At 39.4% G+C, this 18,364-nt stretch overlaps 1 protein-coding gene across 1 annotated transcript in view; it reads right to left on the bottom strand.

Annotated features, from left to right (window-relative positions):
- LOC308141720 (neprilysin-like) overlaps window positions 1–10,632 on the bottom strand; it is a 44,138-nt gene extending 33,506 nt beyond the window's left edge. The window contains exons 1-4 of the mRNA XM_080511931.1: window positions 10,360–10,632; window positions 6,879–7,055; window positions 5,472–5,507; window positions 2,647–2,808 (exon numbers count right to left, since the gene is read on the bottom strand). Coding sequence (XP_080368057.1) covers window positions 2,647–2,808; window positions 5,472–5,507; window positions 6,879–7,055; window positions 10,360–10,402 — 418 coding nt within the window. The 5' untranslated portion in view covers window positions 10,403–10,632. The remainder of the gene's footprint in view (window positions 1–2,646; window positions 2,809–5,471; window positions 5,508–6,878; window positions 7,056–10,359) is intronic.
- Between the last annotated feature and the right edge of the window lie 7,732 nt (window positions 10,633–18,364).

Below are 18,364 nucleotides of genomic sequence, written 5' to 3'. Positions count from 1 at the left end.
TATGAGGCTGTTTTTACAGCCAATGTGACTTTGTGCTCATTTACAAATATAATGAGTAACAATACAAGCATGACACGTACATTACCTTAAATTGGGGATCAATCCTCAAATATCCAATTTTTTTTTGACATGTAGAACTCAAACAACTGCCTATTTGAACTGTGGGCGTACTTAAGTGTTTGGGTATGTGCAGGATTTGCAGGGCGAGCTGTATCCCTCTCTGGTTAACATTTGAATTATTTTCGTGGGGGTGGATAAAAAATCTATCTCCATTTCACAGAAATCAACCCTTTAACTCCTATTGATCTCAGAGTATTGGGCATGCATCGCTCATACATAATCAGAACTCCCAGACCAATAGCATGATGTAAATGATTTTAAAAGAAAAATAACAGAAAATAGAGATTTAAAACTTTGTGTCTCTATTCCAGTCATTAAACTGCTCCCTGCATAAACACCGTACAATCACAGACAGCATGTCACACATTTATAACAAGAACTTCTCAGTAGCATCCAAAATACACAGTAACTGAATAACTGCCAGATAGTGAAGGTTGAGGACATCTTGAGAAAACTTGACAAAAGCATTCAGTCATTGCGCTTAATTTTACATTTCTCCATTCAGACGATCAGAAAACATAATCCAGTCGATATGCTGGCAAAAGGACTAACGCTACTTTGCTTGCATACAGAACAAATCACATGTACAGTACATGCAGAAACATTTTTGGTGGATGGTGGACCTCTTCGGGAAATTCAGAATAAAAAGTAGTATTATGATCCACTGTAACAATACTACACGCTTATGTAAAGAGGCCTGCAATCGCCATACCTGCTACACTCATGGCTTTACATTAATTTACACTCCAATAAATTAGTTTGTCATTTTGTCCTCTAAAAACCTCCACTTAATTCTGTTTGATTGCTTTAATGTAAACTACACACAAAAGTATTTGGTAGTTTATTTATTTGTTCTCACAGTGTTTCTTAGCAACAGATCTTTTACCACCGGAAAGTCTGTCGATTTCCATTTTTAATTGTAAACCTTTTTCCATTGGTATTGGATATTTTTCATGGGTGAAACCCAAATACTCAGCTCAACTGCTCATCCCACAAATGCAATTTAATGACAAATATGGCAACTTTTAACAGAAAAATCAACACGTTTTCTAATTGTGCTTGATTTATGTCCAATCAGTATTAAAACAACAAAACAAAATATTCAGCAAAAATAACTTCCGTTACTTTTTTGTTTTCAATGCATAATTCTCACATAAATGGATGACTCTTTAATGCATAATGCCACTAGGTGGCAGCAGTGAGTCGCAATAACATCTCGTCTGGCTCCAGTCCGAATCTATGAGCTTCTTCATTTAGTTAAACGTAGAAGTTATTCCGAGCTTGACCCATTGTGTTGATTATTGTTCAATCTTCAAATATTGACACAAACTCCCTCCTCTTTGTTTTTCAGGACTGAGGACAGACTCAATGGATGTTTGACTCATTACACCATCTTATGGTTGAAACTGGTATAGCAATCAACAAAAGACCAGGACAGGCCAGTGGTTAATTGGAAGAACGAAGAATGTTTACACATTATTGTTGCTCATAATGAGACACAAATATATGGCTTGTTTTTTTCCATAGAAAAGAGAGAAAGACACAGTGATTTATAAATCTGGCTCCTAACTCAGCTTTCTTCATTCACAACCCTTGTCTATGAATGTCAGATTAGACTTATTTTTTACCCAATTCCTGTTAAAAATAAAACGCACATTAATTAATGTAAAATATTACAGATGACAAACAGCACTTTATACACTGATTTCAAGTCACTCTTGTACCCGTTTAGTCACTCTCCAGCTGTCGCTGCACCCAGTCTTTATTATGATGAAAGGCAGAGACATATAAATTCAAAATTTATGGTAGATGAGAAATTGCAGTCGTCCGTGAAACGTTTTTTAACACCTGTTGGTCAGGGCTTGACTGGCCGACTCACTGTCAAGACTTGAGTTGAAGAATGGACACACACACACACACACACACACACACACACACACACACACACACACACACACACACACACACACACACACACACACACACAATTTCACACAGAAGTCTGCAAGCACCCACACATTTGCAGTGTAACTTGACCCGCTGTGTATCTACAATGCCACAGAGACACTAACAAGACTCTAATGGCTGCTGCTAAAAGTTGGCAAAACACCTGAGACAGACAGAGATATTCTTCTCACTGTAATGTGTTGAACACTATTACTGTAAAAAACACTGAATTCCATGTTCACACCAACACACACACACTAACAATGCCAACACAGTAGATAAACTCCCAGCTCAGATGGAAGGACAGTATTCAAACTCCCATGGCATACCTGATGTCTATAGAGCTGGAATCCCCGAAGGACAGTTCTCTTTATATCATATACTTAAGGCAACTAAATCAAGCTGTTCTCAGGCATTTTACAAAGTGAGTGGGCTGGAAGAGACTTACAATCTAAGCCTCTTTCCAACCCTAAATCATAAGCATTATTATGCTGAATGAAAACACCTCTGCAGGTACTTCTGACTGCTTTGTGCATTCAGAACTGTGGTGCTTTGTGTGGGTGTGTGTAGGCGTCTGACCTTTGAGGATGACCTCCAGCTCATCCCGTAGGATGTCAAAGGTGCTGTATCTGGAGCTGGTCTCTGGGATGATGTTCTTTTTAAGCCAGCCTCCACAGGCATACTGATAGAAGTTGTCACAGGGGTCCACGCCCGCATCCATGTTCTCAATGAGACGAGAAGCTATGCAGAGAGACAGGAAACATACTCAGAGGACTGGAATAAACACCTGTTTACTAAAGTAAGTACATTTCATGGCATGCAAGCTGAATGCGAGGTCATCCATAACAAATTACAGAAATGCCTTTGAAGTATATTATTATGCACGTAGGTTTCCTCTCATTGGCTCGATTCTGTCATGTGGCTTGTTTCCAAACTCAAGTGATGTTTACATTTACCACAATCTTTACTACAACGCTGGGAAATGTACTGGCTTCCACACTCTGTGTCAAATGGGGAAATCTGAATCAGTCACATATATGCCTGTTCAATACAGGGATGCAGATACGAGAAATGAGCTTATCTTGGCATGAACACTGGAAGTGGGAAAAGCAGCTCGCACATTCTGTCTAAGGGTAAGAGAATTCGCCTTCCACCTACTGAAGCTCATCATGCTCACTGTTTATGCTGGAGCTTTATCTGGTTTGTACAATCAGTATGAAAACTGACAAATGATATCTCAGGAGGTTATGTGTGGGACTATTTCTTGGCCAGGGGCAACCATGTTGTCACTCTGAATTTGCTAAAAAGTCGAGTCTCAGTCTTAATCCTCCATAAAGAAAAAACAAATCGGTTTAAGGATTTTTTTTTTTCTTCCCCCTGTAGATTTCACAAATTAACGCCACAATAATTAGTGAACTTTAAAGGTGTTTTTTTGGACAGAGCAAGTTGTTTACCCTTCTTCAAGTTTTTATGCAACTCAGAACTAACGAGCTGCTGAGGAATTTATCTTCTCAGATAACTATCAGCACGATAGCTAAAAAAAAACAAGAATTTACAAAAAATAAGTTTCCCAAAACCCTTGAAAGTGCTGAAATAGTTTGTTTTAAAATATAGAGAGTGGATAAAATATCATATGCTCCCATTGCTGGTTGTTAAACAATTTTAGAGAAATGCACAGTCAAGATTAAGGAACAGCCTTGGCTAATTGCCAAAAGACGTCATGCTGTTCTTTTAGTGAGACATAACACACAGTATCACATAGGCACAATAAAAAAGTGGGAGGTATCTGTCCCGAAAGAGAAACGCTTTTTTTCTCTTCAACTTGAAATATCAGGAGCAGTACAGTAAAAAAAATAATTAATAAATAAAAAACATGAAAAATTGCAGTAATAAAACAGTATAATGACAGTAATGGAGTTAAGTGCAGCACCAGTACTCATAATGCGTTAACTTTTTGGTGCCGAAACTAAGTTACACGAAGCGGCACTTATGACAGGGCTGTCCGTCAAATCTGAGTAAACCAGCTCCCCACTGGCTTCAGGAATCTGTTGCTGGAAACTAGAGACAGTCCTATAAATCATTAATTTACTACTGCAGCTTTGTTTCTTCATGAAAAGAGATGAATGAGCTGTAGGTTTTTGAAGAGAGAAAATAAATTAATGTATATTTAAACAGCTGTAGAGATGTGGAAACGGGAAAGAAATCTCTTGGATAGTGTAGCTGTTTCCTGGATATGTCCTCTGACTGGCTGCTGCATTTGGAGCGGGCAATAATTCATGAAAGCTTTGTTCAACATGCGCAGAGAGTGCTGCAGTCGTCAAGACTTGACATAATAAAGTCACGAATGACAGTGTCAAACTGGATTCACATGGGAAGTGAAAACAATGGGGTTAAGGTTTTTCCACAAATAGGTCACAGCTCATTACCACAGTCACTCACAGTTTAATGATTAAAAAAAACCAAAAAACTGAAGCAATACTTTGACCGGCTCCAAGTCAAAACTAAAAGCACTTAATCTGGATGCGCTGATTCGCACAAATGTCCTTCAGAGTGATTTCTCACAGTTAGGTGGGACTCCTCTGGGACGGGGCTCCAGGGAGCTTCAAGGACAAGACAGCAAACAAAAATGTCAGGGTCGGGGGGGTGGGGGTGGGGGTGGGGGGGGGGTTTCACAGGGAATCATGGCCAAAATAAAATTAAAGCGGAAATCATAACTCTGAACCCTGAAGAACGTGACCACACTGGTTACATACTTAAGAGTAATGGAGACAAATTAAAAGTTGAAAAAAACGTGAGTTTAACTATAATGGAAGTTGCAATCTATATACGTATAAACCTCAGATCCAATGCATGTTACCAACATGAGAGCAAAACACTTTTTTATTGCCGTTGACTCCCAACAGTCGTTAACATATTTTATAATGTGATAAACATTCAGGAAGTCTCGGGGGCCAGGGCTGGGGGTGAAAGGTGCAATGTGATTGAAACTCTGTGAGGAAGGGTGGGCTTAACACCCCCCACCCCCCCCACCCCCCACCCCATATCGTCAATTAGCTGTACAAATATTTATGAAAAGTCTATTAAATGGTGCCAGTTTCTCAACTTTTCTTAGTTGATGTGAGACTAATCACTTTTTCCAACATGGTTTAGCTGATCGCAACTGTTTGTTTACTGATTACTCTTGTGGCTTAGAGGAAACTTAAGGGCCATATTCTCTGAGCATGTCTGAATTCGCTGGGCTTCGCCAGAGCTCTCCTGCTTTCCCATTCTGCTTCCCCTTGAGAAAAATCAAAGCCTTGAGATTGAGTCACTAAAGAGAATGCACAAAAACACACACACACACACACACACACACACACACACACACACACACACACACACACACACACACACACACTGCTTACCTGACTGCGTGCAGTCAGCTGTGGTGCAGATTTCATCTGCAGGAAAATGAAAAACAAATATTCACACAGTGGGACTTTTACAGCCATCAGTCATTATGTCAAGTGCTCGTTCTTTCTCTTTGATCCCTCTTCTTCTTCATTTATTTCCCTTTTTTTTCCGTAACACTGTCATATACAACCTTAAACTACAGCGAGGTGTTGCTTTCACTCCGTCAGATGTTACTTTGGGGCTACAGTGTTGAGCAAAGCTAATGTGACATGTACTGATCCACCAGCACACTGTGACATCACCTTAACTATGCTGCTTCACACATGACACATATGTTATCAACACAGACAGCCACAAAAACACATTTCATGACACACTTTTTTTCAACGACATGCAGCTCACACATTTATGAAGCTGAGACTACAAACAGAAATAATGCTGATGACAACAGTGCAACGCTGACACACTGCCGACCTGGAAACTCTTTTCTATTTTCTGCCCAGTTTTCTGTTTCCATGACCTGCTGAACATTACAGTTGCTTCCTTCCAATCTATGTCTGTAAATAATCTGCTTAATATGACTGTTTATCTAATTTTGCTAGACAGCATTTCATGTACCATAGCAAATCAGCCCTTGACTTACTATTAATAGAGCTATTCATGAGTCCTTCGTCATCTCTGAATACCAGCTTGATAAATGTGATATCTGAGCACAAAGAGCAAGTATGACTATGATTTATCATAGCTGAGGATTAAAGCCTGCCATTAATGAGACATTTCCTTCTTTTTCAACTTGCTCTTTTCGCATGATACATCTCACACATTGTAAAGTGAAGACATTCACATCATATTATGCTTTACCCAATTTAGACACATGAAAAATGTGCTCAACACTCAGAAATGTTGGTACATAGATGGGATAAAAATGTCTGAAAACCTAATTTAAAAAAACTGTTTAAAAAAAGGCCCTTGTCAAGCTTTTTACTTCTTTCTGTGTCAGTAGCTGAACTTTTGTACTCTGCTCTAAACGCACACAGCTCAGTGTCTCACAGTGTCTTCTGTCACCTGAGCAAAGTACTACTCTCGAGTAACCACAAACGCAGCATGAAGCAATCACTGGTGCATGTACACAGTGTGAAGGCGATCTTTAAAACCTGTGAAATGTTCCCTTTCATTTTTGGCATCAAGCAAAATCAAACAACATTTTCAACACTCAGCAGCTGTGAAAAACATATATTTCATAATCACACAATGTTCTTGTTTTGATCACGTTTTTTGTTTGTTGGATTTTTTTCTTTTTTTCCGTCAGGCTTACGAAGACAATGATTCTTTTAAAGTCCTTTCTTATTTCGACTAGTCAAGAATTAAGATAGCTTGTGCTTGTCATTATTGAGCCTAAGTCCCCTGAGAGCACTCACCGGTTTTCTGAGTAGCGAAGAGGATGATAAGGGCAACAATGATGACGAAGAGCAAAGAGACAATGGTAATGAGGCCGATTTCAAGGGAGGTCCAGCGGGGCTTCTTAGCCGACTTGGGGGTGTTGGTCTCTGTCATTCTCGGATCTTCTCCTTCAGCTGTCGCCTGTATCAACTCACCTGAGGAGAGTCAGAGGACAAGCCAAGCTGGAAAGATCACTAAAATGAGAGGAAATGAATGAGCAACCGTTATGACGATCAACTCGCAGTCATTGATCAGGAACACACCTCAGACATGTCCTGTTTTGCAGTTTCTTTTTCAGTGTATCATAAATTAACCCTTTATCAGGCAAGGGACCATAGTTGCTCTGTTCCTGTCGTTTCAAAAGTGTCTTTAAGTAAACCAAAGTGATGCGAGACGTTGCGATAAAGAAGAAGAAGAAGAAGAAGAAGAAGAAGAAGAAGAAGAAGAAGAAGAAGAAGAAGAAGGTGAGAGTTATTCGAGTGACCTTCAAAGGATTAGTGAATGTTTTCTTAGTGTGAGCTACTAAATAAATGGAGGGTCTTTTTTCTGAGATTCTATCAGTGGTCAGTTAATAAATGAGTTAAAAAATCTATACATAAGTACTTAAGCTAAGATAAACTTTAATGATGCTGCAAATAAAGAAATGTGCTCAAGGAACGAGCCTAATGTGATGCAATTGGATGACATATGATCCCTGGCACTTATCTAAATAGTACTAACTAATTCATTCACATGAAGGCATTTAAGTGTAATCTCAATAATAATAAATACTCAAAACGACAATAAGTTATCTGCAACAAAAAAATTTCCACCTTGTTTTCATCACCTAAAAATCCAATACTGATATGTAACATTGTTGTTATCATTGAGCAAAACTTCAACTTCCTTACTGCTGCTCTGTCAGAACAAGCAACCTGTTTCACCACATGATATTCAAAACACACAGAAAAAAGAAAGCCTTGAGAGTAAATAGAACATGGTAAAGCCAAGAAGGCAAATGAGAACAAAAAAAACACAGGAAAAACATTTAAAAAAAACAAACTCTTGAAGCAAAAGGTGAGAACAATGTAAGCTCTTACCCCAGTGGTTATATACTCCAGACACAAACAAAACAAAACAGAAAAAAAAAAAACTAACAAGGAATGCACACTTCAGAGGAAGAGAAAACAAACCAGACCTTTCCTCTGCTCTTCACATACGCTGATGTTTAACTCTCTGGGGCCAAAGGAGAACTTCACAAAGTTCATGTAACAAGCAAAGTGTATCTCTGCCAGCAATTAATCCCTAATCCTTTGACAACGCCATGCAGACACACACCCGTGCAAAAGGCTGCACTCACACACATACTGGTGCACACTTCTACAGGCTGGTGTCATGAGGTGTCTGTGGGTGGGACTCTCTACATGCTAAGATGGGAGCACGGCGAGAGAAAAGGACGAGTTTTGTTTGACTGTTTGAAAGAATACACACAGCACAAACTGTACACGCACTCCGAGCAATATATCATCACTGCATTCGTGTCAGACTCCTCGTTGTGACAAAACAATATCTCAATGTAAACTTCCCTGGTTATGAGCATTATCCAACCGAAGTAGTCATTACTGCGCACATTCACCATGGCTCCCTAAAGGCTATTTAACCACCTCCACACTCGCTCTTAAGGCCAGGCCATAGGATTCACTGAAGGAGATTCAGCTATGGAGACCAAAGGGGGGAGACAAAATGAAGGGAATCTGAGTGATTGAAAGTATAGAAAAAAAATGAGATGAGACAGCAGGAGGACACAAGTTGATACATTAATCAGATCCCGCCTCTCAAACTGCAGGAGGGGGCAGAAACTTTGCAAACAGATCACTGTGACAGCAGTCCCACAGCTCCAATAAAAGCATGTGTGCACTGAAGAGGCTGTACATCACATTTACTCGCTCTGCCCCTGACACTTTGCATGCCAAGAAATCAGATGTCAGTGAAAAGTATTGAAAAGGAAAAAGAACGTTAAGCACAGTGTGGGAATGTGTTAAAATAGGAAAGAAAAGACAGCTGAGAGAAGGGGGAAATGAGTATTAAGTGAGCGGAGCATCTTGAGCTCCTAAATCATGTTTGAGTGACTCCCTCTCAGTGTGCCGAGGCATGTTCGGTATGAGTCTTGGAGCGCTTATTATACGTCTCTCTCATGTCCCATCACTTAACCGTAATGCTCTCAGCTCTGCTTCTTTAGAAGGATTTATGGCATGTTTAAAGTCAGAAAATACACGTTCCATCATCAGCATTGCTTCTGGTTCATTTGAGGAATCCACGCGCAGGGTTTTTGCATCATGCTAAGCTTTAAATGATGTGTACTTACAGTGGGGCAGGAACACCCAATATGTATTTGATGTTATGGTTTTGGTTGAAGAAGCTGATCTTTTAAGTGACTTCCAGTGTGTTGTGAATGGTGGGTGCTGCTCTGTCTGTTTTTTAAGACAATGAGTGGCACAGAAAGTCAGCCCACTCTCTCTCCCCACTCTGCATCTGTCTATCATGATATATCTAAAACATAAACAGCACCACATGTCTTGTGAGACCTCACAACCCCCCTCAAAATTAAACCCATCATTCACCCCGATGTCTGAAAACACCAATGCCTCTGCAACCATGTGCACACACACACACACACACATTTACAAGAAAACACTTGAACAAAGTCACTTTTTTACAACCTAAACCTATGTGAGCCATGAACATGTCATGTACCCAAATGAGTTTGAATAAGTGCAGGAATGTGGCCTACTTTCACTTAAAATAACACCTTCTCTGGGCTATATGATTTGCAGCACAGGGTCGATAGCTGCACACTGAACACTAAAACCAGCATGAGAGAGAGAGAGAGAGAGAGAGAGAGAGAGAGAGAGAGAGAGAGAGAGAGAGAGAGAGAGAGAGAGAGAGAGAGAGAGAGAGAGAGAGAGAGAGAGAGAGAGAAACTCAAAGGTGCTGAGATGAAGCCCAACTATTAAATGGCTCCCTTAATGGCTTTTGTAACAGCACTTAATGCAATGGTAAAAATAACTTTTAAAGGGATATGGCACCAACTCACAGCCGGCACTGTACCTTTGCACAGTTCTAACACGGTGGACCAAAGTGTGAGCTGCGTAGAGCTGATGCCCGGTTGCAGTGTGTTTTCTGATAGGACCAAATTCATCGAAGTGTCCCAGAGATAAAAATATTCCGCCGCAGCACGCGCCGCGGTTCGCAGCTAAATGCGTGCCAGGTCCTCATCTCCTGTTGCACGTCTCAAACTCCGAGGAGGGGGCTCTGGTGCTGCTGCTGGGAGTTTTTTTTTTTTTTTGAGGGGGGTTGGCAAGCATGATCAACTGGTGCACATTGCCCCCATGTCAACCCGCACGCGCACACGCACACTCACAGACTCACAGATGGCACCACGCGGCAAGAAGGAGCGCTCCGGATGCGCGCGCGACTTACCAGATATGTCAGGAAATTTTCGGTCGATGATATATATGGGCATCACATCCACTGGTCAAACATCCATTTAATCCACAAAGGGAGCGCCAACTGCTTATCGATCTGTTACCGGCGATTTGTTTCGCTTCCCTCTAGAAAGACACCAGCCGATCTCGCCTCGCTTCTCCTCCTTCTTCTAAATCTTCTTCTTCTCCTTTTTCCTTCCTTTGGTTTTCTATTCTAGGAGCGCACATTCACGCGCTCACAGAAGCACACATTCACACATACAACTACCTCCTGCACTGTGCCACATCTACCCGGAGAGGATCGCTGAATCCAAATGATCCATCCAGGAGTCCTGCGCGGCGCAGTTGGTTAAGTGTACGATCCTCAGAGGGGGGGTTCCCATATTTATACAGCCTGTGGCAGATAGTGAGTGTCGCCTTCGGAAGTTCCCGATCCAGGAGACGTTGCCTCCTCCGTCAGGGCGGCGTTCAGAAGTCACTCTGTCAGACGCACTTGCTGTCTGAGGCTCGACGCTCCGAGGCGCAGGTTCATGTGAAGAACTGCTGGAGCAATTTCCCCATATCCTTCACGGCAGTGTCCACTACTTCTGACTTTGTGGCAATTATTTGGACATTTGGGTTCACCAGTACTGCATTTTTTTTCCTAGTGTTATTCTTTGCTCATTTTGACACTGAGGTCATACTCGGTGCCAAATTAGCCTCAGCAGTGACTATTGAGTGTAAAAACTTGTAAGATTTTGATACAATTGTGGCCTTTATAATATGGAAAGCCGTTTGAGCGTTTATTAGATATCTTTGATATCAAACGCAAGGTCCATGTACGAGTAAGCTCTGTCTTCAATAGTCAGACAATTCTGCACAGGAGTAGAACCACTAGGGCACACAAGTGCCGGAGTCTAACACGTAAGGCTACATGATACATTATTTGCACTTTTCACCAAAGAACATGTGTATAGAGCTGCAATGTATAGTTTTGCTATATTTAAAAAAATATATATATATTTTAGCAGTTCAAGCATTTTGTCACTCTTTTTTTTAATAATTTTTGTTTGGCTCTTTGAGTGGTTATACCCTCATTACCTGTGCAGTCGCAGTTGAACTCTTTCATCATAGCTTTGTAGTTTTCAGTTTCTCTCCACATATCCAACATAAAAGTAAACTTGCATCGTTACCAGGTAAAAAGAAAAGCCTTTCCATGTTAAATGAAACTCTCTAGCTTTCATCCAAAGTGTTTTTTTGAAGATGCAGTTGAAAACGCCTTACTTCTCACCTGCAGTGAAAGGATAATGCATATTTTTATTTGGCAAACCATTGAAATATCTGATTTATTGCCACGTTTGTCACCTTGACCTTCAAGACAATTAAGAGCACCTTTCAAATATTGTTTGTTGTGCAACAAGAATAGAATAATGTTTTTCATGACAGCACCAAGGAACCACTTCACAGAGGTTAAAAAGCTACATGTGCCTCCAGAGTTGCTGGTGATAGTCCCATGAGTGTGCTTAACAGTTTCCTTGTAAGCTAGTGAGATGAAAAACGTTTGACATGTTCACTAGTCAAACACATATTTGGCTTACGAGTTGACTCACAACATCCATTATGCCAATTACCTCATAAACGAATGAGTCCAAAACTAGAGGCGAGCAACTAACTTATAAAGATAAAAAAGCTCTCAAGTCAACATGTAAAAATCTGCGTGGCTTTACTTGTTACACTCCAGATTGCGACTTTCTAAAGTGATCATTGTATACAATCTCCACCAGTTATCACAAGTGAATATTTTGTCTTAACCACTCTCATTTTTAATAGTCAAATACCGAAACTATTCATAAAGTTAATTCATCAAAGCCAAAATGTTCTGTGCAAACATTATTGTTCGATTTTACAATATTTGAGTACCCTCAGGGTCTTATAAGCTTTACAAGTAAAAATGAAAACAAAAAAATTCTATTCCACCTACTTCATATAAATATTGCACAGTATGCCAGTTACTATATATGTACTATGCTTCCTACACACACACACATGCGCACACACACACACACACATATATATATATATGTAAAGCAGGCTTTACATATGTATATGTATATATATATATACATACATATATACATACATACACACACACACACACACACATATATATATATATATATATATATATATATATACAGACATAATTTTCACAAGCATATTTCCACTAAGTGTAATTTGACTGCACTGAATTTGTAAAGCCTGAAATATTTTGGATGTGCATATATTCTGATGGAAAATGACTGTGGACACGGGCGAGCTCTGTTTGAACTAACTAGTTATCTCATCCAAATGTTAATGAATAGTCAGACTTTGGACCAAATATGTAAATGCTTTTGACCAACATGCCAAGTACTTTACTCCCATGTGAGAACTTTGAATGAACAAATTGATCCTTGAACTACATCAGGGTGCAATTTAGCATTACTAGTGAAACATTTATTTAACCCAAGGGGGCATTGGGTTGTACTCATAAGAATTTTCAGCATTATAATTAATGAATTTTTTCTTAGTGCAATAAATCCGAACACCCATCAAGAACTGCGTTTGACTAGGAAGTTACTGGCATTTTACTGAAGTAATAATGTCTGATGTGTCAACTACTTGATCCCTATTGTCCCACCATTTATTCCATAACACACATTTTAATGCAATAAATAATCAAATTAGTTATTATGTAGTGTATTATGTAGTGAAGTCGAAATGTTCATCAGTCACAGAAGTTGGCAAATTCTAGAATGTGGACAACTGATCCAAACCCTGAATATTGATATATTCTAATTATTAACAATTTCACATGATTTGAATTGCAGGGGAGAATCGTTTATGGGGCACAGATGGTAGCAACAGTTGAAATAGGGAAGAGCACCTTAAGTAAATGAAAAATAACCATGCCACTAAAGTCTGGCTTTAACGAGGAACTGTATTTAAAACAAAGAGTGTATATAAACTTCTGACTTGTTTAATTAATGTAATGTAGTTAATTATAGTTCTTCCTCAAGATGATTAATCAAACATGTTTTCCATGAATAATAAGGCCAACAGTTGTGCCTCTAAATTATTTGCTGACATGATTGTGACAAGTTATTGTTGCGAAGTGTCCTTGTCAGTAAAGTTACATGCTTGGGAAAAATAAAAGTTCTAAATACCTCAGAACAGTATTTTATTACAGCAGTGTGAGTACAGTATGCGTAATTTAAGATTTCTACCCTTGTAACATGTGATGATAATGCATAATGGTTATATCTAGTGTAGACACCAAAAGATCAGCCCTGTGACAGAATTATGGCTCAGTACCTTTATTTAATCATGTTTCTGACAGAACAACACATATTTTGATTGGAGATGACATAACTTCATTTTTCAAAAGATCATCTGTAATGTAGTCACTGCAATACCTCCAGTACTTAATACTAAAAGATTAAGACTGTCACTTGCACCATATCATGTTTTTAAACAGTAAAAGCCCACTTTGTTCTGGCATCAGTGTTCCTCAAAGGCATCGGATGCTCATTACTACAATGAAAGCATCTGTACATTAAAGTAAAATGGCTTATTAAAAACACTTTTACTTTCTTCTATTTGTAATATGTTGTTTCGATTCAGTTATGTAGCCTTTTGTTCACATTGTAGGCACTGTGGGACACGTACATTCACTATGGGGGTTGCTGCTGCAAGAACAGTGAATGCTGCAAACACCAGGATGTTTGGTTTGAAAGTAAAAATTAGTGTTGAAGTGAGAAGAAAACAGCATGTTAATGCAGAAAACCCAGGACCCTGATTTCATTGGATGCAAGAAGCTTCACTTGATGAGACTTATCAACATTAGTCAATGGGCATAATAATGTGTGTGGTAAGCTGTGAAAAAATAAATAAACACAATTATATATACATAATACTATGTTGAAATGACTTGACTATTCATACGAGATATTATTTGAAGAATTGATATCAAATATAAGCAATTACAATGGATTGTAATTAAAAATTGTCAGCTATTTTCTGATGAGCCAATTTTGACTACACACAAGTCAAAGCAAAACACGAGTAGTATATCAATGCAGTGTGTTACAGCAGAGTTACATGTCACTGTGCATGTGTGTGTTCCCTGTCTTCCCATAAAATGTAACTCAGAGCTGTCAGTGTTGGAGCCTTCACTTCTTTTCCACAAGACAAACTGCATGTCTTTGCTGCAACAGACAAACATACAGCAGGCCAAAACGGCGGCGCCAATGGGCTCAACGAGGCAAGTGGTTAGATTTTGTTTAGTGCATGAACTGAAGAAAAGACATTAAATGCAACACTGTTCCAGTTGGAGTATATATCTATCCCTGCTGTACAACTGCTGGTCACAGGAGACTGAAGACTATCCCACCTGACCATGAGTAACACAATGCACACCCAGGACTGGACGCCAGTCTAGTGAGTTTGTCAAATCATGCGTGCTCCAGACTGCAAAATTTTTATGGCCTCCAAAATGACAAGCATTTGCCAGTAATCTCATTAGTCTGGAAAGAAACACAGCATTATTGTTTCATTTTGATTTTACCCAAGGAAATTCAGATTGCTAACATGTTTTTCTCTAAATGAGGTCTTTTAAATGTGAAGATTTTCATTACAGTATGTACTCAAATGTATTTGTATTTACAAAGTTGTGAAAACTTGGCATTGCCTGGTCCAACCAATATAAGATCAGATAGGGCTGTATGTGGTCACTAAACTAAAATGGCACCTCTGCTCGTTGCCCATTTCTTTTTTGCAATGGAAAAACAGAAAGTATGAACATTGTCAATAGGACTGACCATCGTGGCTTATCAAACCCTTTCAGTCTTGCTTCTTGGCCACAGGTTTGTTGTGAGTAAAACACATATGCGGGTAAACAGATAAAAATGCACAGGACATATGTTGAGCACTAAAAGTTTACGCCTGTTTAAATTCATAAATAAATGCAATTCAAGCTTTATGTAGCCCTGAGACATATCAAATTGCCCAACCTGCATTATCATACTGGCTGTCACTGCTTTCCAACATGACCTGAACAGATCAGATGCTGAGGGAGAGTTTTTGTTACTTTTGTTAAAAAAAAGAAGAAGCTCCAATTAAAAATAATATGCAACTTTCATTAAAGTGGGTGCAATTACAAGCACAAATTAATGAACTTGTGGATCAGCACGCATTGAAAAGAAAAAGTTTAACACTTGTTTGAAAATGGAAACAAACGTCACTCTCCCCTGATAAAATTCGGCATTTTGTTGACTCATCATTCCACTCTGATCTCCTTTCCTACGCAAATTATGTGGCCTCAATTGGATCACCTCACTTCCTTCTCTGCTCTCATGATGATTACTATGCCCACTGAAGTGGTTTGGCTCAATAAAATATGGCTCTGGGTCATAATAAGCTGTGTATACAATTGATGTATGTGGTCGCTGTTTGTGTGTTTTATGGGAGGACAGCCTCTGTGGGCTTCATCTCCACCCTGCTTCTTATTACAATATTACAAGCCAATTGTCAGTTTTGTACACAACATATAATATATAAATGCTTATCACGCCCACTTCACTGTCACCTCATCAAACTGTTGATGTTTCATTTCTTCTGATCAAGAAGGCTATGAGTCGCCCTCCAAGGAATTTCCATCTGTGTGTATATCTTTTGAATATGTGTGAAGCTGAACTGACAGCAGTTTGTTCCACAGCTGCCTGTCAGCACATCTGAAAGATGTTCATCTGCTTCAAGCGCAACCTCTGCTATCATATTTTCCATCGTTGTGTTGCTGTGCTCTCCACATAAAACCTATCACCCTTTCTCAGTTGGCCATTTGAGCCCTGCTCGCTGTCAGTAAGCCCAGCATGTTATAGACTCCTGGAGAGTATTGGATTTTAATTGCGCTGCGCCTGCGGTGACACAGGTATTAAAGAGGCTTTTATTGCAAAAATCGGTGCATGTGTGTAAACACAAACACGTGCACTTTGCATTACTTCCAATTCCCTGCTAAAACCAATCACTAAGAACAAGATACATCAGTCAAAGCATGCATATTTCATCAGTTGGGTCAGTGAAACTGGAACAAAAACGATTCCTCTCTGGTTGTAATTGTACTTTTTGTGGTAATCACAGTAATTAAAGATAGGGCAACCTTTTTTTCACTTGATGTATTATTTTTGCCATGTGCTATTGTAATTTAACCACCGTTTGGCTCATGCACTCTAGCGGTAGTATTATTTCCAGCTGGCACAGTTACATTTACATCAGGAAATGTGCACATGCAGTTTAGGCAGCTGAGGCACCTGTATGGGTCTTTAGGGGCCCTCAGGCTACAAGCTATTCAGTAGACCAAAGTGTTTATGCCACGTAGCAATGCCTCAGCTGCTGTTGCTATTACTGCAGGTGAGTAAAAATTGCAAATACACACAGTTATTGAGTGGAGTATACGGTAAGTATCACAGTGTGTGAAAGCGTCGCGGAAAAAATAGATGCCCATATCAACATGAATTGTAGCGTACACGATAAGCATGAAACTGCATTTGTAATGCTCACGTGTTTAATAGTTAATGAAAATGAGCTGTGTTAGTTGCTTGGAGCCTAATTCAGTGTGAGCTATGTTCGTCTGCCAAGTAATGTTAGCATTATTGTGTTCTGGACTTGGAATATGGGTCTGGTCTACTGAATTATTTTTATTCCTGGGTGTTAGTGAAATCTATGCCCTACGTGTTCCACTCACAAACACTCACGCAACACTGTGTGCCTTACAGAAAGCAGTCATTTTGGTTGTGCACCTCTACTTTTATCAGTACTGATATGCTGATAGACAAACGTGTAATTCCGACCCTCTTTCACCTCAGTTGAAAGGTGGATTTTTTTTCTCCCTCAATATATAATTTAAGGAAAGAGTATGTTTTTAAGTACATATTAATAGAAATAAAAGGGAGTTGTGTTGTTTATATTAGCAGACTGTTTCATTTATGGCCTACAGAAAATTGCAATATCCTGCTTCATTGACTCCTTAGTAATATTCAAACTGACTGACAACCACACTGTTCATTACGTTTGTGTTCATATGAGGCTTGAACCTTCTTGATATAATGAAAATAATTCATGTTTCTATCTCTTAATTCCTCACTATCCTTTATCACAACGTATTGCACATTTAGCGCAATTTCTGGTAAACAATTCCAATCAGAAACACTTTACCTGGTCACAGCGAAATGCTTTTTATCATGTAATAATGCTTGAAACAGATCTAGTGCTGTTTCTGTAATTGTGAAAAAGACATATGAAAGAGTTATGTGAAAATATATGTTCAATTCAGTGTCTCTGTTGTGCATAACCTGACACCCAACCAAAATCCAGTATATTTGTTTTTTACAAAAAGATGTTAGATAAGATTCAGTTGCATATATTTTAGTGACAGACATGTGATTGTCTTTATACCAGTTTGTGCTCCAAGAACACCGAACAGATGCAGAAGTCATGACTAATAAACAGTTCCACACACATGCTAATGAATCACACAGGATAAGTTTACCACATCATCAAGATTATGAACCCAGCTAAATGAATAAGAGGCACATGTCTTCAGAGGAACTGAGATATAAAGACTTTTGGGTTTAGATCAAGGTCAAGATGAGTTGTTCTATCAGCACCTCCTTTCAGTAACTGTCCAGGGAGTAACTCTCAGCAGCAGCCTGGGCTGTCCAGTTCGGCTCAAAGTCTGCTGTCAGCACACATTAACACACGCACACACACACACACACACACACACACACACACACACACACACACACACACACACACACACACACACACACACACACACACACACATACACACACACACACACACAATGTCTCACCAAAGTACAGAAACACAATTGCACAGACTGAGACTCACATACACAGCACACATTAATAACCTCCCTGCTGTCACTCGGCGACAGGGGGGCTTTCACACTGAAGTTTGTG

The sequence above is a fragment of the Blennius ocellaris genome, assembly GCF_963422515.1.
Source record: "Blennius ocellaris genome assembly, chromosome: 2".
Classification (NCBI taxonomy): domain Eukaryota; kingdom Metazoa; phylum Chordata; class Actinopteri; order Blenniiformes; family Blenniidae; genus Blennius; species Blennius ocellaris.
This window is presented reverse-complemented; position numbering and strand designations above follow the sequence as displayed.